General features: G+C 33.5%; 1 protein-coding gene and 1 long non-coding RNA gene across 15 annotated transcripts in view; one reads left to right on the forward strand and one right to left on the reverse strand.

Moving 5' to 3' along the window:
* Mtd (TLD domain-containing protein mustard) overlaps positions 1 to 13570 on the reverse strand; it is a 122437-nt gene that overhangs the window by 22508 nt on the left and 86359 nt on the right. For 10 of the 12 annotated variants that reach the window (XM_070304122.1, XM_070304118.1, XM_070304115.1 and 7 more), the window contains 9 exons: positions 11221 to 11449; positions 8008 to 8165; positions 7529 to 7918; positions 7237 to 7434; positions 6764 to 7120; positions 6518 to 6672; positions 5690 to 5848; positions 4785 to 4951; positions 2789 to 2951 (listed from right to left, as the gene is read on the reverse strand). In XM_070304122.1, the coding sequence (XP_070160223.1) occupies positions 2789 to 2951; positions 4785 to 4951; positions 5690 to 5848; positions 6518 to 6672; positions 6764 to 7120; positions 7237 to 7434; positions 7529 to 7918; positions 8008 to 8165; positions 11221 to 11449 (1976 nt within the window). The remainder of the gene's footprint in view (positions 1 to 2788; positions 2952 to 4784; positions 4952 to 5689; positions 5849 to 6517; positions 6673 to 6763; positions 7121 to 7236; positions 7435 to 7528; positions 7919 to 8007; positions 8166 to 11220; positions 11450 to 13570) is intronic. The other 2 variants (XM_070304114.1, XM_070304113.1) reach the window with 1 other exon arrangement.
* Positions 9420 to 11706, forward strand: LOC138937650 (uncharacterized). Of its 3 annotated transcripts, none has more exons than XR_011447545.1 (4): positions 9420 to 9715; positions 10220 to 10282; positions 10436 to 10804; positions 10963 to 11706. It is a non-coding gene; the product is annotated as an uncharacterized lncRNA (long non-coding RNA). The 3 variants fall into 3 exon arrangements; XR_011447544.1 differs by having other exon boundaries at positions 9422 to 9715; positions 11146 to 11706; XR_011447546.1 differs by having other exon boundaries at positions 9422 to 9698; positions 11146 to 11706.

Below are 13570 nucleotides of genomic sequence, written 5' to 3' on the forward strand. Positions count from 1 at the left end.
TCGGAGTAGCAGTCGTTATCAGCTTATCAGATACCAATTCTAACCTCCTGAGAATTTTTTTCAAAAATCCCCGCTGTCATCCGATTTTTTTTTGTTTAACTCCGCGCACCGTATGTTAGACATTTATAAGAAAATCTCTTCCTCTCATTTTGACAGAATACATACGCGGCACTCGCGATGTATGCGAATACATAGGAATACGGAGAACGTGCAAAAAACGCGGAACAAAACTACCAGGTACGTCATGAATGTCGAGACTCGTTATACATGTCACGTGCTGATTCGCTTGGTACACCTGCACTCTTGTTCCGTATATATGCGCTGCGGAACGCAGAACATATATCATTGTTTCACACTCGCACGTATCGCGCTGACTGAGCATGTTTCAGTCTTTACCGTTCGAAAACTTTTTTTTGTAAAAATTGTCAAAACAAAAATGCGATAAAAACAAATTCTATTTTCACTACTTCATCATACATAAAAAAAAAAATCTCTCTTTAATCCGATTTTGAATCGATACGAAGAGTTAGTCCCTGATTATATCAATTATTAAAATAGTTCGATACAAAAACGTTTAATAGTAAATTTTAACATTCTGTTAAAATTTATTATTAAATCTCATTATTGTAAACGATTTATTATGCAAATCAAAATGTCAAACGTATATGGCACGTAATAGTATTATGTAGTAAATATATTCACCATATCTAAAGCCTTAATCTCGATAATCTGTTTTCTTACTTTAATATTTTTTTTATTTGATTTTTATCACACTATTAAGTTTTTTATTTATAAAATACTTATCTTCATTTTATTTTAAAATTTCCTCACATTCTATGTACAAAAGAGATATGAGAAAGATATTTTAATTAACAAAGATGACACCACGACGTTGTAAAAAAATTAAAAAATTAATAGACAGATATAACATGTTTTTATATTAATAATTATAATAAATACATATATAAAAATACAAAAAATATACTTAATATGAAACTTGTTAATTCTGTTTAAAAATATTTTTGTTATTCTTTTGGTGGAAAAAATTAATAAAATTTCAGAAAAGATAATCTCTCTCTCTCTCTCTCTCTCATACAATAATAATCAGTTATTTTACAATTACTAATTTAATAAGTTAATAAAAAATATTAAAAATAAATGTTTTAAAAACGAGTAATATGATATATACAAAGAGGTACATCAACGTCGCTTTATATAAAATTAGATATTAAACAAAACAGCTTGAAAGATTTCCATTTAGTCTATCACATTAGCCGATATCAATGTGTCGATTTTATTCTCGAAAATCTTCTTGTAAATGTTAAGGAGATTATTATTTTTGGCAACTTTATAATTTATCTGAGGAAAATAAGATATTAAAATGCGGTTACGGAGAATATAGATTGGCATGTGGAAACGAGATCGCTCTCGATAAATCTTAATCCAGTTAAGTGCTCAACCAAGAATGATCTTAATTATTTGCAACTCGATACAATCGTAATACTGGGAAGCGATTAATATTTGTAAACAAGTGGCATTTCAAAACGGCTGTCAACGAGATTTACCATGATATCATGATATATATATGTAGATGATTGATTCGAAATTCTCAAAACTGGGGATCACTACCTTAATTAAGCAACAACTTTCAGACTATATAAACGAGAGACACATATTTTTTTTCCAAATTAAACATCTTCACTTAATTTTTTTTAAGATATAAAATAGGGAGATTATAAAAAAAATTTAAGGTAAGTTACATATTATTTGTCCAGAAATTATTATATTCCTTTACTTTTCATGTAGCATATGTATTTTACTAAATGTAAGTGTATATTTCTAACACAAAATACATATGCTAATGATTTTTAAAGATACGTCTAACAAGTATGAAGCAAGAAAAACACTGGCAGTCAAAGCTCGGTAAAGCTCGATCAAGCGTCAACAAGCGTATAAATAGAAAATCTGGCGGCGGAGGCGAAAAGCTATTTTGCGACGTGAAACATGTGTCCGGTCATAACGCATTCTGGATGCCGCTCTTCGTAGATGTGTATGCATGAGTCGACAAAAATAATACGCGGCGAGATTTTTCGCAAGGAAAATTACCGGTGCGTTTCTGCCCGAAAAAACAGCATTCGGCGAATATTGATTCTGGTATGATCAAATGATCATAACTTATCGCGAACAATGCAGCGTCTGTAACTCGTTTTTCGGCGACAACTCGTTAGTTGTTAAAAAAGAAAGAAAACACCAGTCCTAATATAAATACAGATTTCAGAAATGTATAAATGCCAAAGAGAACTCTGGTTCTCCTGGTTTACACATGATAGCCTTGATAATAATCAGAATGAGAGAAACATCGAAAAATCATGATAATGTCAAAAGTGTTATACTATGATTTTTAAAATTGACTTTTTCCAAGTTATTAAAGATTTTTAGAATTTATCTTTATACATTTAAATTTTTAGGATAAAATTATAACTATTAAACACAAACATAACAAATCTTATCTCAGAAAAATTTTCAATAATTAATTTATTCAAACAATCAAATATTATTTTAAGATATTGTTTAATTTTTTACATCTCTTAAGATTGTAAAATTCATTATGTACTATTTGAAAGAGGCTATAAACATTTTAAATGATTAAAGTCAGAACTTTAAACTCGAATGGCTCCTTCACTAATAATACTCTGGCATTTCTTCGCTTCTCTCCTCTGTATCTTACATATCGAATTACAATAACTAAGACGATGTATCGAGATATCATAATGTAAAAAATTATTACCTGTTACGTGGTACGCTGAACCAATATTCGGGACGCAATTTCTTTTTGCCATAGCTCATAATTGGCGTCGATCGCGGTATTTTCTTATCCTTCGGTCTACCGGTTCGTAGCCTCAGGTACAACGGTGGATCTTCGCAAGAACGTGCAGGCCGTGGGATCAGCTCTGTATAATGCGAGAAGCGTTTATCAATGTAAGTCGAGTACTTATTAATTTATAAGAGTTGCATAATTGACGGATTTATCTTTATACATTCGATATAGTCCGCGAATCTAAACAACATATGTGCGATTCATCATAATAAACAAGTTTTGTTACGATAAGAAGTCCGAATTGTGAGAGAATCACATACGCAAATACACAAATAGGTCAAAAACACGAATAAGTCTTGGAAAACGAGGCAAGCACATTATCACAAACAAGATGAAAAGACAGTGTCAGAGTAAGAATTATTCTGTGAAAAGAACAAGGATGATAGACATAATGCATGAACAGCAATTGTATAGATATATTGTAGAAAAGTCCGATTATATTTATACAAAATATACGTGCAGCGAAAAATGGTGACGAAATAGAATAACCATTACAGTGATATAATAACGGTTATCACATAGTGTGTAACCGCCATGTGTAAAGTTGCGCAAATCATATTCAATGCATGACAGGAAATAAAATCGCCAATAGACAGAAACATTTGGATATTTGACGAAACAAAGAGGCAAATAAAAAAATGGGAATTTGTGACACGAGGAAAAGAGCAAGCTAATACTGTATGAACCTACCCAGGCCTTCGAGTTCGGGAAAATTAGGTGCTTGGACTAGAGGGACAACAGAAACAAATGACATTACTGCATTAGTATGAACCTATTGCTATCTAAATAATGAAACCCGTTGTGCTAATCTGAAATGGATAAAATATTGGAGAGAAAAAGATAAAGAGATATTTGAGCAATTAATGCAGAGAAATATATAATGATTACTACTAACGTCTATAATAATCGAGCATATCACATTTTGCAAAGAAAGTTTGATTTAAAACGATTATCCGATTATCAGTTTATTAAAAGAGATTAACATGTAAGTACACGCATTTTAAGTTGCAATTAAAAAGTTATTATTTAAATAGTACAAACAAGATGCGTTCGTTACATGCAATGCGGCACAAAGGGTTTCAAAATTCTAAAAATGTATTTATATGTTGTTTGTAAAAAGATGTTAAAAAATGCTTGTTGAGTGAAATTTTTCCATTAAGAGAGAGAAAGAGAGAGAGAGAGAATTGTTTATTGATATATATATATATATGTATGTATGTATGTATGTATGTATGTATGTATAAATTAAGATTGTTGACTATCAAATGGAGAATTAATTCATATAAAATAAAACACCGCGCCATTTTACTTAATATTATTCTGTCCATAAATATACGATAAAATGTCCTATATATCGAAGAAAAGCGATATATAGTTTAGTTATAGTTTCAGTGAAATGGCATATAGAATTGACAATGATAAACAATGATAATCTAAAACAATGATAAACTACTTTAACGTACACCAAGGAAAGCGCATTTGGTTATCAATTCCAAATCTATCTGGCGATATAAAATGAAATTTAGAATTTAGAAAATCTGAAAAATCATTTTTTGCACAATTCTATAATAATTTATAGCCAAAAGCGCTCGAAATCTTGAGACGGGAGCAATAAACTGGCAAAACAACTGTTTAAAAAGCTATCTATGCGTTTTCGGGCGAGTGCAGTGCATGATACACCTACTAATCCCGTTTATCATCCTTATCATTTATTAATTTCTTTGCATCGTATATAACTAATCGATACTAATATCAATGATATATGGAAATGTAACAATAATGAATGTATTTTGTATGAAAGAAAATTCTGTTGAAGTATGTCTTCACGATAATTAGACTATCCATTCCAATAAGGACATGAAATAGATTATGGATATGTCTCTATATGTGCAATAGCGATACTTACTGTCGAAACTCACAAATAATTCTGGCATATCCTCGACCGAGACCATACTGCGGTAATCCAATCGCGGCGCCATTGTTGAAGTTTTACTACCTCGACTGCTGTCGACGCTGCTACTGCCGGAGGATGTTAAAGGTTGCTGTCTAATAAAGGTACCTACGGAAGAGCGTCTGAAAAAAATTCATAAAAGATGACGTTATAGAAAAGAAAAAAAAATTTTTCTCATGGAATAACATTACAAAAACTTTTGAACGACAAGTACATGTTAGACAGCTATCAAAAATATCCTATTGCGCTATTATATATTTAATTTACACATTCTTGTAGTTCAGAAGTAATATATATACATATGTAATACACATTAATAACAATGGGAATTAACAATCATAAAGTGTATTCAATATACATAGAAAATAATAAGTTATATGGCTGCTTGAGGGTACTATACACTGTGTTAAATTGATTATGTGTTGGCTATAAGTGATCTGGGGAGTAGCAACAGCATTGTCTATCGCTGAATCTTTGGCAAACAGTATAATTTACCTGAAAGCAGGAGCCCTCAATCCCAGAGTATCTTGAAACTTAAGAAACAATGGAAAAAAAGAAAGTGTGTGAGGGGTAAAAGCATTTTAACTGTAGAATCCTCGAAATATTTGTAAAATTTAAATAATTGCTGTACATATATACATATATATAATTTCTCCTCTAATATCTATAATATTAATAACTTTAATCAATGCAAAGTATTTGTTTAACAATTATAATATTGAGAGAATTCTACAGAAATAAAACATTCACGAATAGATAAGTACAGATATGAAATTGATCAAGAAGATTGAATAAAATTGGAAAGGAATGCAGGAAGAAGGGGTTACAACAATGTAAGGTCATGTCGGGTCTAGACTCACCCAATAAGGCCTCCTGGACCAGGTGAAAAATTGCTGAAGTCTTGAGAGAGAGAGGAGGCGGTAAGCGGAGGAGTTCCACCCGCTCTACCGCCACTCTCTTCGCTGGGGGTTTTAGCAAACAGGCCGGAGCTAAAGTCACTCACCAGGTTGATCGGCGAGCTTTTTTCCACCACCATTACATATTTTTTGTTAGTTATATCAGAAATGATATTAAAGCGTTAATAAATATCTATATTTGTATCGCAAGCAATGTAAGCATAAATATTTTGAAGTTTCTCTCTCGTCATGATTGACTACGCAATAATTGTCAGTTTTTGAAAAACTAAACTAATTATCTCTTAATATACCTTTATACTTATATATATTCCTTCCACGAGTTTTGTATCCCGTAATGCTTTTCATATGAGAAACTCTTTCTCTATAAACTAATATGCTATGTACAACAAATGAGGCTATTGTTACTTGTGCCATAAAGATAAACTTTTAAAATTAATTTTATTTATAGCAAAAAAACATAACATATAATGTATATAAGGTACAACTTTCTGCTTGAGTTCTGTATGAGTAACCTCATTTGTATTCTATATATTATTCTAAAAGTTGGCAAAAAGCAAGTTAAAATAAAAATTAGCGCGAGAATAAGGTAGTCTTTTCTTCAGTAAATGCGCTTTCTTGCAGGAACATTACTCATTCTTAACACAGATAAATAAAAGAGTGAAAAGATAAAAGCAGTTGTAAAAGTATCATATATTTAAAGTAACTTCCGAAGAGTAATGCAAGATCTTTTTATTAATAAATGTCAATGTAATGCGATATAATTTTATTCACCTTGAGAAAACTTTGCTGAAAACAGAAGAGTGATGGGAATCCGCACTGTTCGGAAGGCTCGATACCTTATCAGAGATGGATTTGCTACTTTCATCTTCTTTCTCTCCGGTTAAACCTTCCATCCAGGACAATGGATATGATAGACGTTTTAACATCTTTAAAAAAGTATCGAATTAAATAAATATATCTATAGAAAATATTATTTTGCGTTGTCACACGATGGAAATGTTAAATTTGAATGTATACCTTGTTCCTTCGAGTTTCTTGTTTATCATCTTCCTTATGTTCTTCGTCTTTTTCAGGCTCCTCTGCATTACTCTCCAAACTAAAAGATACCGAGCTGGCTTTCTTTCTGCCATTAATAGGAGTTGGACCGGTTTCTAACGAGCTCGTAACATTCGTTGGCGCTATCGTTATCGGAGGGACCCAGTCCGAAGATAAGACAATGTCTGCATCTGAGTACACTTTTTTCGATGGTATAGGCTGAACTACCGGAATAGGTGGATTGGGATCACGGATATCGATACCAGAATCATGGCACGACAATTTGACTAGAGATCCTTCTTCGTCCTCGGGAATGGCATTTGATTTAGCTGGTTCCATCTGTTGCAATAATTGTTTATATTGATTTTATTTAATTGTAGTTGTCTATATAATTGTAATTATTTATACTTGACTAATTCTGTATATTAATTCTGTTACATTAAAACTATGAGCACCTTGTCAGAATTTAATGAATCTTGTTGCTCGTCATCAACGGAAAATGTCCGATCTTTACTAGGAACTGCCCAATGATGATCAAGCATGGAACGTCTGCGTTCTTCTAATGTTCTACTAGCTTGGCCGCCACTGCAAAATTCTTTGTCACTACTATCTTTCTCCTTTTCTTTATCTTTGGTAGAATTTGAATTCTCCTCCTACAATAACCAATGTATTTATTTATTAAAATAAAATTTTGATACTTTGCCTCTTATATAATAAATATCAATACTATTGCATAAGAATACTTACGCTTTGGAGATTGGTGGGAGTAACAAGTTCTCTCTCAAAGGCCTTTGGAAAAGCATCGCCATCTCTCTCTGCGCAGCTACATACACTCTCACTATCATCACCCGCTAATTCAGGAAAATTCTCATCTTTTCCTGGAGATTGGCATTTACGATTATCTATTTGGGATTTCTTCATGTAATAAATTTCGGGTTTTTTGTCCAAATGGCCGGACTCGGTATGCGAGACTCTCATATGCGCAATATCATAATAAATCGCAGCGTTAACTACAAACTCCATTGGAGCAATCACTCCATAAGATTCAGCACCATGCTCAATAACAAGAGGATCAGATACATTAGGATCAAACATGACTGCATTTGGCGTGACTAACAATACACCGCCAACTACACCCTAAAAAAAATATATTATATATATATAGAAATATTCAGAGTTATTAAAACTATCAAATTCATAGATATTTTAAAAAACTAAAGGCATACCTGGCCATCTGTGATATGCCTAACATTGATTTTCAGAAATCTTTCTCTAAATGGTTGCTCATCTTCATCTGTAGTTCTACTGGAAGTTCCGAGAGGTGTCTTTACACGTTCCATATGGCCTGGCTTTGGTGATACTGGTCTTAGATTGTCCAAAAGTTCTGCAAAATCAAATAACATTACAGAAAATAAGTGTAAAGTAAAAATATGCATTTTATAAAATTCATATAAAAAAAAATTTTTTTAAATATATTTATTGTACATGAAAAGAGTGATATTGATATTTTGATAATCTATAGTGCAACAGTTGTACATCTTAAGACATTCGTAAACACAAAAAAATTATAATAACAAGCATATTTCAGTATCTTGATTTTCAAGCAATGTGACAATAACAATTTTAAAAGAGAGAAAGAGAGATCCAAAGTCTTGCGGTTTTTAAGAGAGACACAATGTCAATTATCTAACAATGTTTTCGCAGAGACTTGTATGTCATGATGCTTCCTTAAATCAAATCCCGCCTGCACACGTCAGAGAAAGCTCAACCTAACCTCATATCCAGAAAATTCCGACATGACTCGTTACTCGCCGCAAGGCATATGCATGTATAATTTCGACGGAATCAGTAATTTCAACATCTGTTTCATCCGCCATGACATCGCAGTTGGACATTATGATACTAGCTTATAGTTTATGTTATGTTCGTAGGTAGAGCAATGCGAAACATATGTATGCGCGCGCTTTGCGCTGCGGGCGATCAGCTGATTGAGCATCATATATCAGATGACCTATATTTTTGTCGGATTTTCGAAGTCCGCGAGTTACGATAAATATTTATGACAATGAAAAAAATAAAAAAATAAAGTAATAAGCGAGAAATCGATAGTACTAAAATTGAAGAATTAAAAGCAATCTCTGGCTTAATTTAAAGGTAACATTTAAAATAATGAAAAATAATATAAATTAAAATAAAAAAATATAATTTAAAATAATTATCTTTTAATTCTCTTTTTAAGATTATACTAAAAATATTTCTTCTCTGTTTTTTTTTCTTCTTTTATATGCAAAATCGATAATGTAAGATATTCTTATATAAAAACTAAAGAAATAAACAAGAAAATTTTTAATAAAAAATAATATTTATAATAACATTAAAAACATGGCTTCAACGATATATAAATAAATGTTCTTACTCTTTTTGACAATTTTATCAATCTGAATAAAATGAGTCATTCAGCCTTTTTTGGAAGAATATACCATATTTCGAGATAACGATAATTCTTATATATAATATGCATTGTGTAACGCGCACGCATATGTAACATTAAACTATCTTTATGATGTAATTGCGTTTTTCGTAGTGCGCGTCGTGTCGACCATTCGAGTCGCAGATTACAAAAGATGTGAGTCCACGATGTAAGAGACCGCGATCGCGCTCGACACTGTCCTCTTCCCTCCGACCCCGTCGACGTTGCAAAACATGACGACCCGTGCATACATTGCACAAATGCTGCGATCGCGTGTGTATGTTTCGTGCTGCGGTATTAAGTAGTGCGATGCAGCAGCGGTGACAAAGCGCAATTCCGCCCGAAGAAGACATAAATAAACCTCAAGTTGGAGCAAGTGTGCGCAACAATTTGCTCTATTATTCCCGCTAAACGGACCAACAGCCAAACAATAAATCGCAAAATTGTGTAACGTCGGGAATTGAGTTTCATATCGCATTAAATAGAGAAAGAGAGAGAGAGAAAGAGGAAGGGTTAATATAAATATTAATTGTCTATCATTTATAAATAATTAGGCATCAGAAAATACTTTTTACGTAAATGTTTATTACAATTATTTACGTCGCCTCTGAAAAGTTCTTTTCATATATTAAATCATATTTTAAAAATTTACGTCTTAAGATTCTATTTAAATCATTTATTATTGCATTATTTATTTTTATGCAAATTCTTATTAGTTTAAAATGTACATTAAATAATTTCTCTAAACAATTGATTCTCTCTCTTATCTCTAAAAAAACTATTACCTCTATCTCTTTCTCTCTCTGTTCAGAATTCAGTTGAAAATAAAGTGTGATAATCTTTAAAATATGAGAAATAATGCGCACTAGTCTGACAAATTATTTGCACAGTTTCAAGCTCTAAATTAAGCTGATTAGTTCACACGGATATATGATAATGAATGAATGGCCTCTAATATCTATTTTCAGCGATAATAAAGGTACGAAAGAGCCACGTTCCCGGAAGAGACATAATGCAAACAACGTGAAAAGGCAAGTGTTAACTTACAATACCACTACGTATCGATTTTTCGGAGACACGTAGTGCGATGTGATAACGCATCAATATTCATTCGAGCGGTCGACTTCGTTTATACATAAGGTAATATAACCGATATCCCAATTCTTTTCTCTCTATGTGTCTAGTCGTGTGAGTCAATCTCTAACGCCTATCGCTGTTCTCCGGATCCTGCTACATTATTCATGCCGCGTCGCTACGCGTATATTAAATCTGTCTTGCGCATTAGCATAATGCGCAACAGGATACAGAATCTCGGACGGATATCGACGGGTCGATGAAACAGTTAAGCTAAACGGAAAAGAATAAAATCGCCATTAATCGCACGCCCTCGTGCGTTGCGTCATAAACGGGGAAAAAAGAGCGTATCGTCCTTCGACAACTCAACAGCTGGACAGCTATATGTCAACCCTGTACCTAATTTAAATGGCCACTTTAAAGGTCATCAACAAATCTCTTGTTTTGCTTCGCAAAAGCAATCCAGCGTTAATTGAGCGGTAAGTGCGGAATCATTAACATATTCTTTGTCCCTTTCAAAAGTTCGTTTCTATTAGTAAATAATTATGAGATATGTATCGCACGTATATAATAATTCGTAGATAATATTTTGCTTTATTTTATTTTCTCGCACTAAACAATAATATATCTTTTCTAGAGATTTATGTTACTTCCTCGGAAAAAGTCTTTCTAAAATTTTCAAAAGGCGTTTAAAAATTAAGATCTCTCCCTCTCCCTCTCCAGAGCCCTAAATCTCTAAACTATAACATCTTACAAATTAAAATTTGCGACAGAAAACGAGATTTATAAATGTAATTATTTGTTAAATATGAACTCAAAGAGATTTCGAGAGCTTGACTAAACAGTCTATGATACTTCAACGATGTCGGAAGAGACTGAATAAAATGACGCTTACCTTTTTCTTCGGGTGGTAAATCGTCCTGGGACTCATGATCGTGACAAGGATCAGGGCTGGGCGCATTGGTGATCGATTCGCCTCCCGGGCGTCCTTCTCCTTTCGTCGGGACCCATAATTGCTGACCGGAATAAATGAAAGTACTTCCGAGCCTGTTCAATTTGCTCAGCTCGGACGGTGTCGTATCGAATCGCGCCGCCACTGACGTAAGTGTGTCTCTGTCGCCCACCTGTAATTACGAAGGCAAACATGTCATTAAGTATCTCGATAGGAAACGTGATCCTTCGAAAGAATTAGTTTCTTTGCGCATCTAATGTTTTTTTTTTTTATACGTTTTTCTCGTGCAAGCAACGAAAAAATGTCCCTTCTTCGCCGCGTTTACAAAGCTAATTCGATGTTTTTAATGGAATAATAATTAAAATGAATGGTCGGCAAGCGTATAATGATTAAGAAGATAGATTTATTATTGTACGCCGAACGAAAATATCTACGGTATTTCTAATGAAATATAATATGTATAAAGTATAAAAAAAATTCGTGTATTTATTTAACCATTGATCTCTAAATAAATCCCCGTTTATCACTTTTCTACCACGCATTCACGAAGATTCGCGGGAATGTATTTAAATATATACATATATAGATACTCGAGACGACGCTATGAGAGAATCACTTGATAAAAATCTCTGTTACTGGATGCATCTGAGTCCTCTATGCATTTTTTCGTGCACATGTGTCCGCAATAGTGCGCATGAGGCCATCAGCCTCATTTACATAAGCCGACAGAAACGCGCTCGAGAGAGTATCAGACGACAGAAAACTAAATTCCCGGAAAAACAGCCTTGGTTGCGCGATTGCGGAGGTCACGCTCGCTTGTACGTCTCTTATGCAAATCCGTGTGCAACGATCTGCACACGAGCGATGTAATACTGTTGCGCGAACTAATCGGGCTATTTGTCGCGATCGCTTTCTCTTTGAACAATAGCGCCGGGAAAAGGATAATCGGCATAAATCAATTAAAATGCTCGTCTCTTGCCGCGCGAGCGGACGCTAATCTCACCTCGCGGTCGGAAAGTTCGCAATTTTCCACGAACATCGGCGGAAAATAGGGTTTCCGACGCTTAAAACGCGATTTATGTCCCACCGGGAAATTCGTTAATTATTCTGCGACACTTCAACTCTCTCTCCAATTGCGCCTTGTCTTCCCTAGTGCTCTCGTAATTCCATTAGATACCATGACACGGGAATCTTGCCTCGCTATTATCATTTTTCAGCGAAATTCCCCGGAGCTTAAGCTACTCGCGCTCAAACAATTAAATAATAATTTATTTCCAAAGCATTTCAAATATATAATGTTATAAGAAAACTCATATATATATATATATATATATATATATATATATTGCCATCGTATGTGGCAATTTTCTATTTTCTTTACTGTCTTAAATGAGAGTAGTTTTTAAACGTGATTTTTATTTCCTTTCTTGACGTGACATTTATTACGTCTCAAAAATATCTCGGAAAATTTTCATTCTCTATCGTTCTCTATCTTCAGTCTCCAAATCTCAATATTTTCCCATAAAAAAAAAAAAAAAAACTTTTATTAAAACAAATTCTGTCCGAGATTATTCAAAATAAAAATTCACTTTTGTAATTTTTATCTTGATTATTTATGACTTATAAACAAACGATTAATTAAAAACTAAGGTTTCCAACAATAAAACGGAATATGTAATGTTTTCGTTTCTTACATTTTATTTTTGACATTTTTTATTTTAAATAAATATAGAAAAATCGATATCAGGCGAGTGATGGGGAAAGCCTTTCAAGACCTCTCCTTTAGTTCGTATCTCATTAATAGTAGTGCAACCAAACAAAAAAAAGCGACTATTCTTCTGGCAGAGATTAGACGCGTGGGTGGCGATGGGAAGAGGAAACGATTAAAAAAGAGAGATCGATTAAAACGGGCAAAAAGCGAAAATCGCAATGATGAAACTGCCGAGAAAGGCAAAGAAAAAAGGGAGACGAGATAGAGGAGGGATGCTTTCTAAAACCGAGAAGAGCAGGAAGGCGAGTGAGAGATAGCTATTGTTTCCACTTCCGCGTCTTTTAGCCGCGGCTTTATAATCTTCATCATCGTTTTCGTTGAACGAGAACTGCCAGACCACAAAAGGTCTCTCGCGCGGGAGAAGCTCATCTTCGTGTGCCCCTATTTTTCTACTCTTCTCATTTTAACTCTCTCTCTCTCTCTCTTTCTATCTTCTTTCGTGCTCGCCGATCTCCCTCGTCCGTTTACCTATCTTGACAGTTAGAAAAATACTGAATAGTCTGCCTCTGATGGCGCATTTCT

This window comes from Polyergus mexicanus, unplaced genomic scaffold, assembly GCF_030449975.1.
Source record: "Polyergus mexicanus isolate NDT 795.1 unplaced genomic scaffold, iyPolMexi1.0 SCAF_11, whole genome shotgun sequence".
Lineage (NCBI taxonomy): Eukaryota > Metazoa > Arthropoda > Insecta > Hymenoptera > Formicidae > Polyergus > Polyergus mexicanus.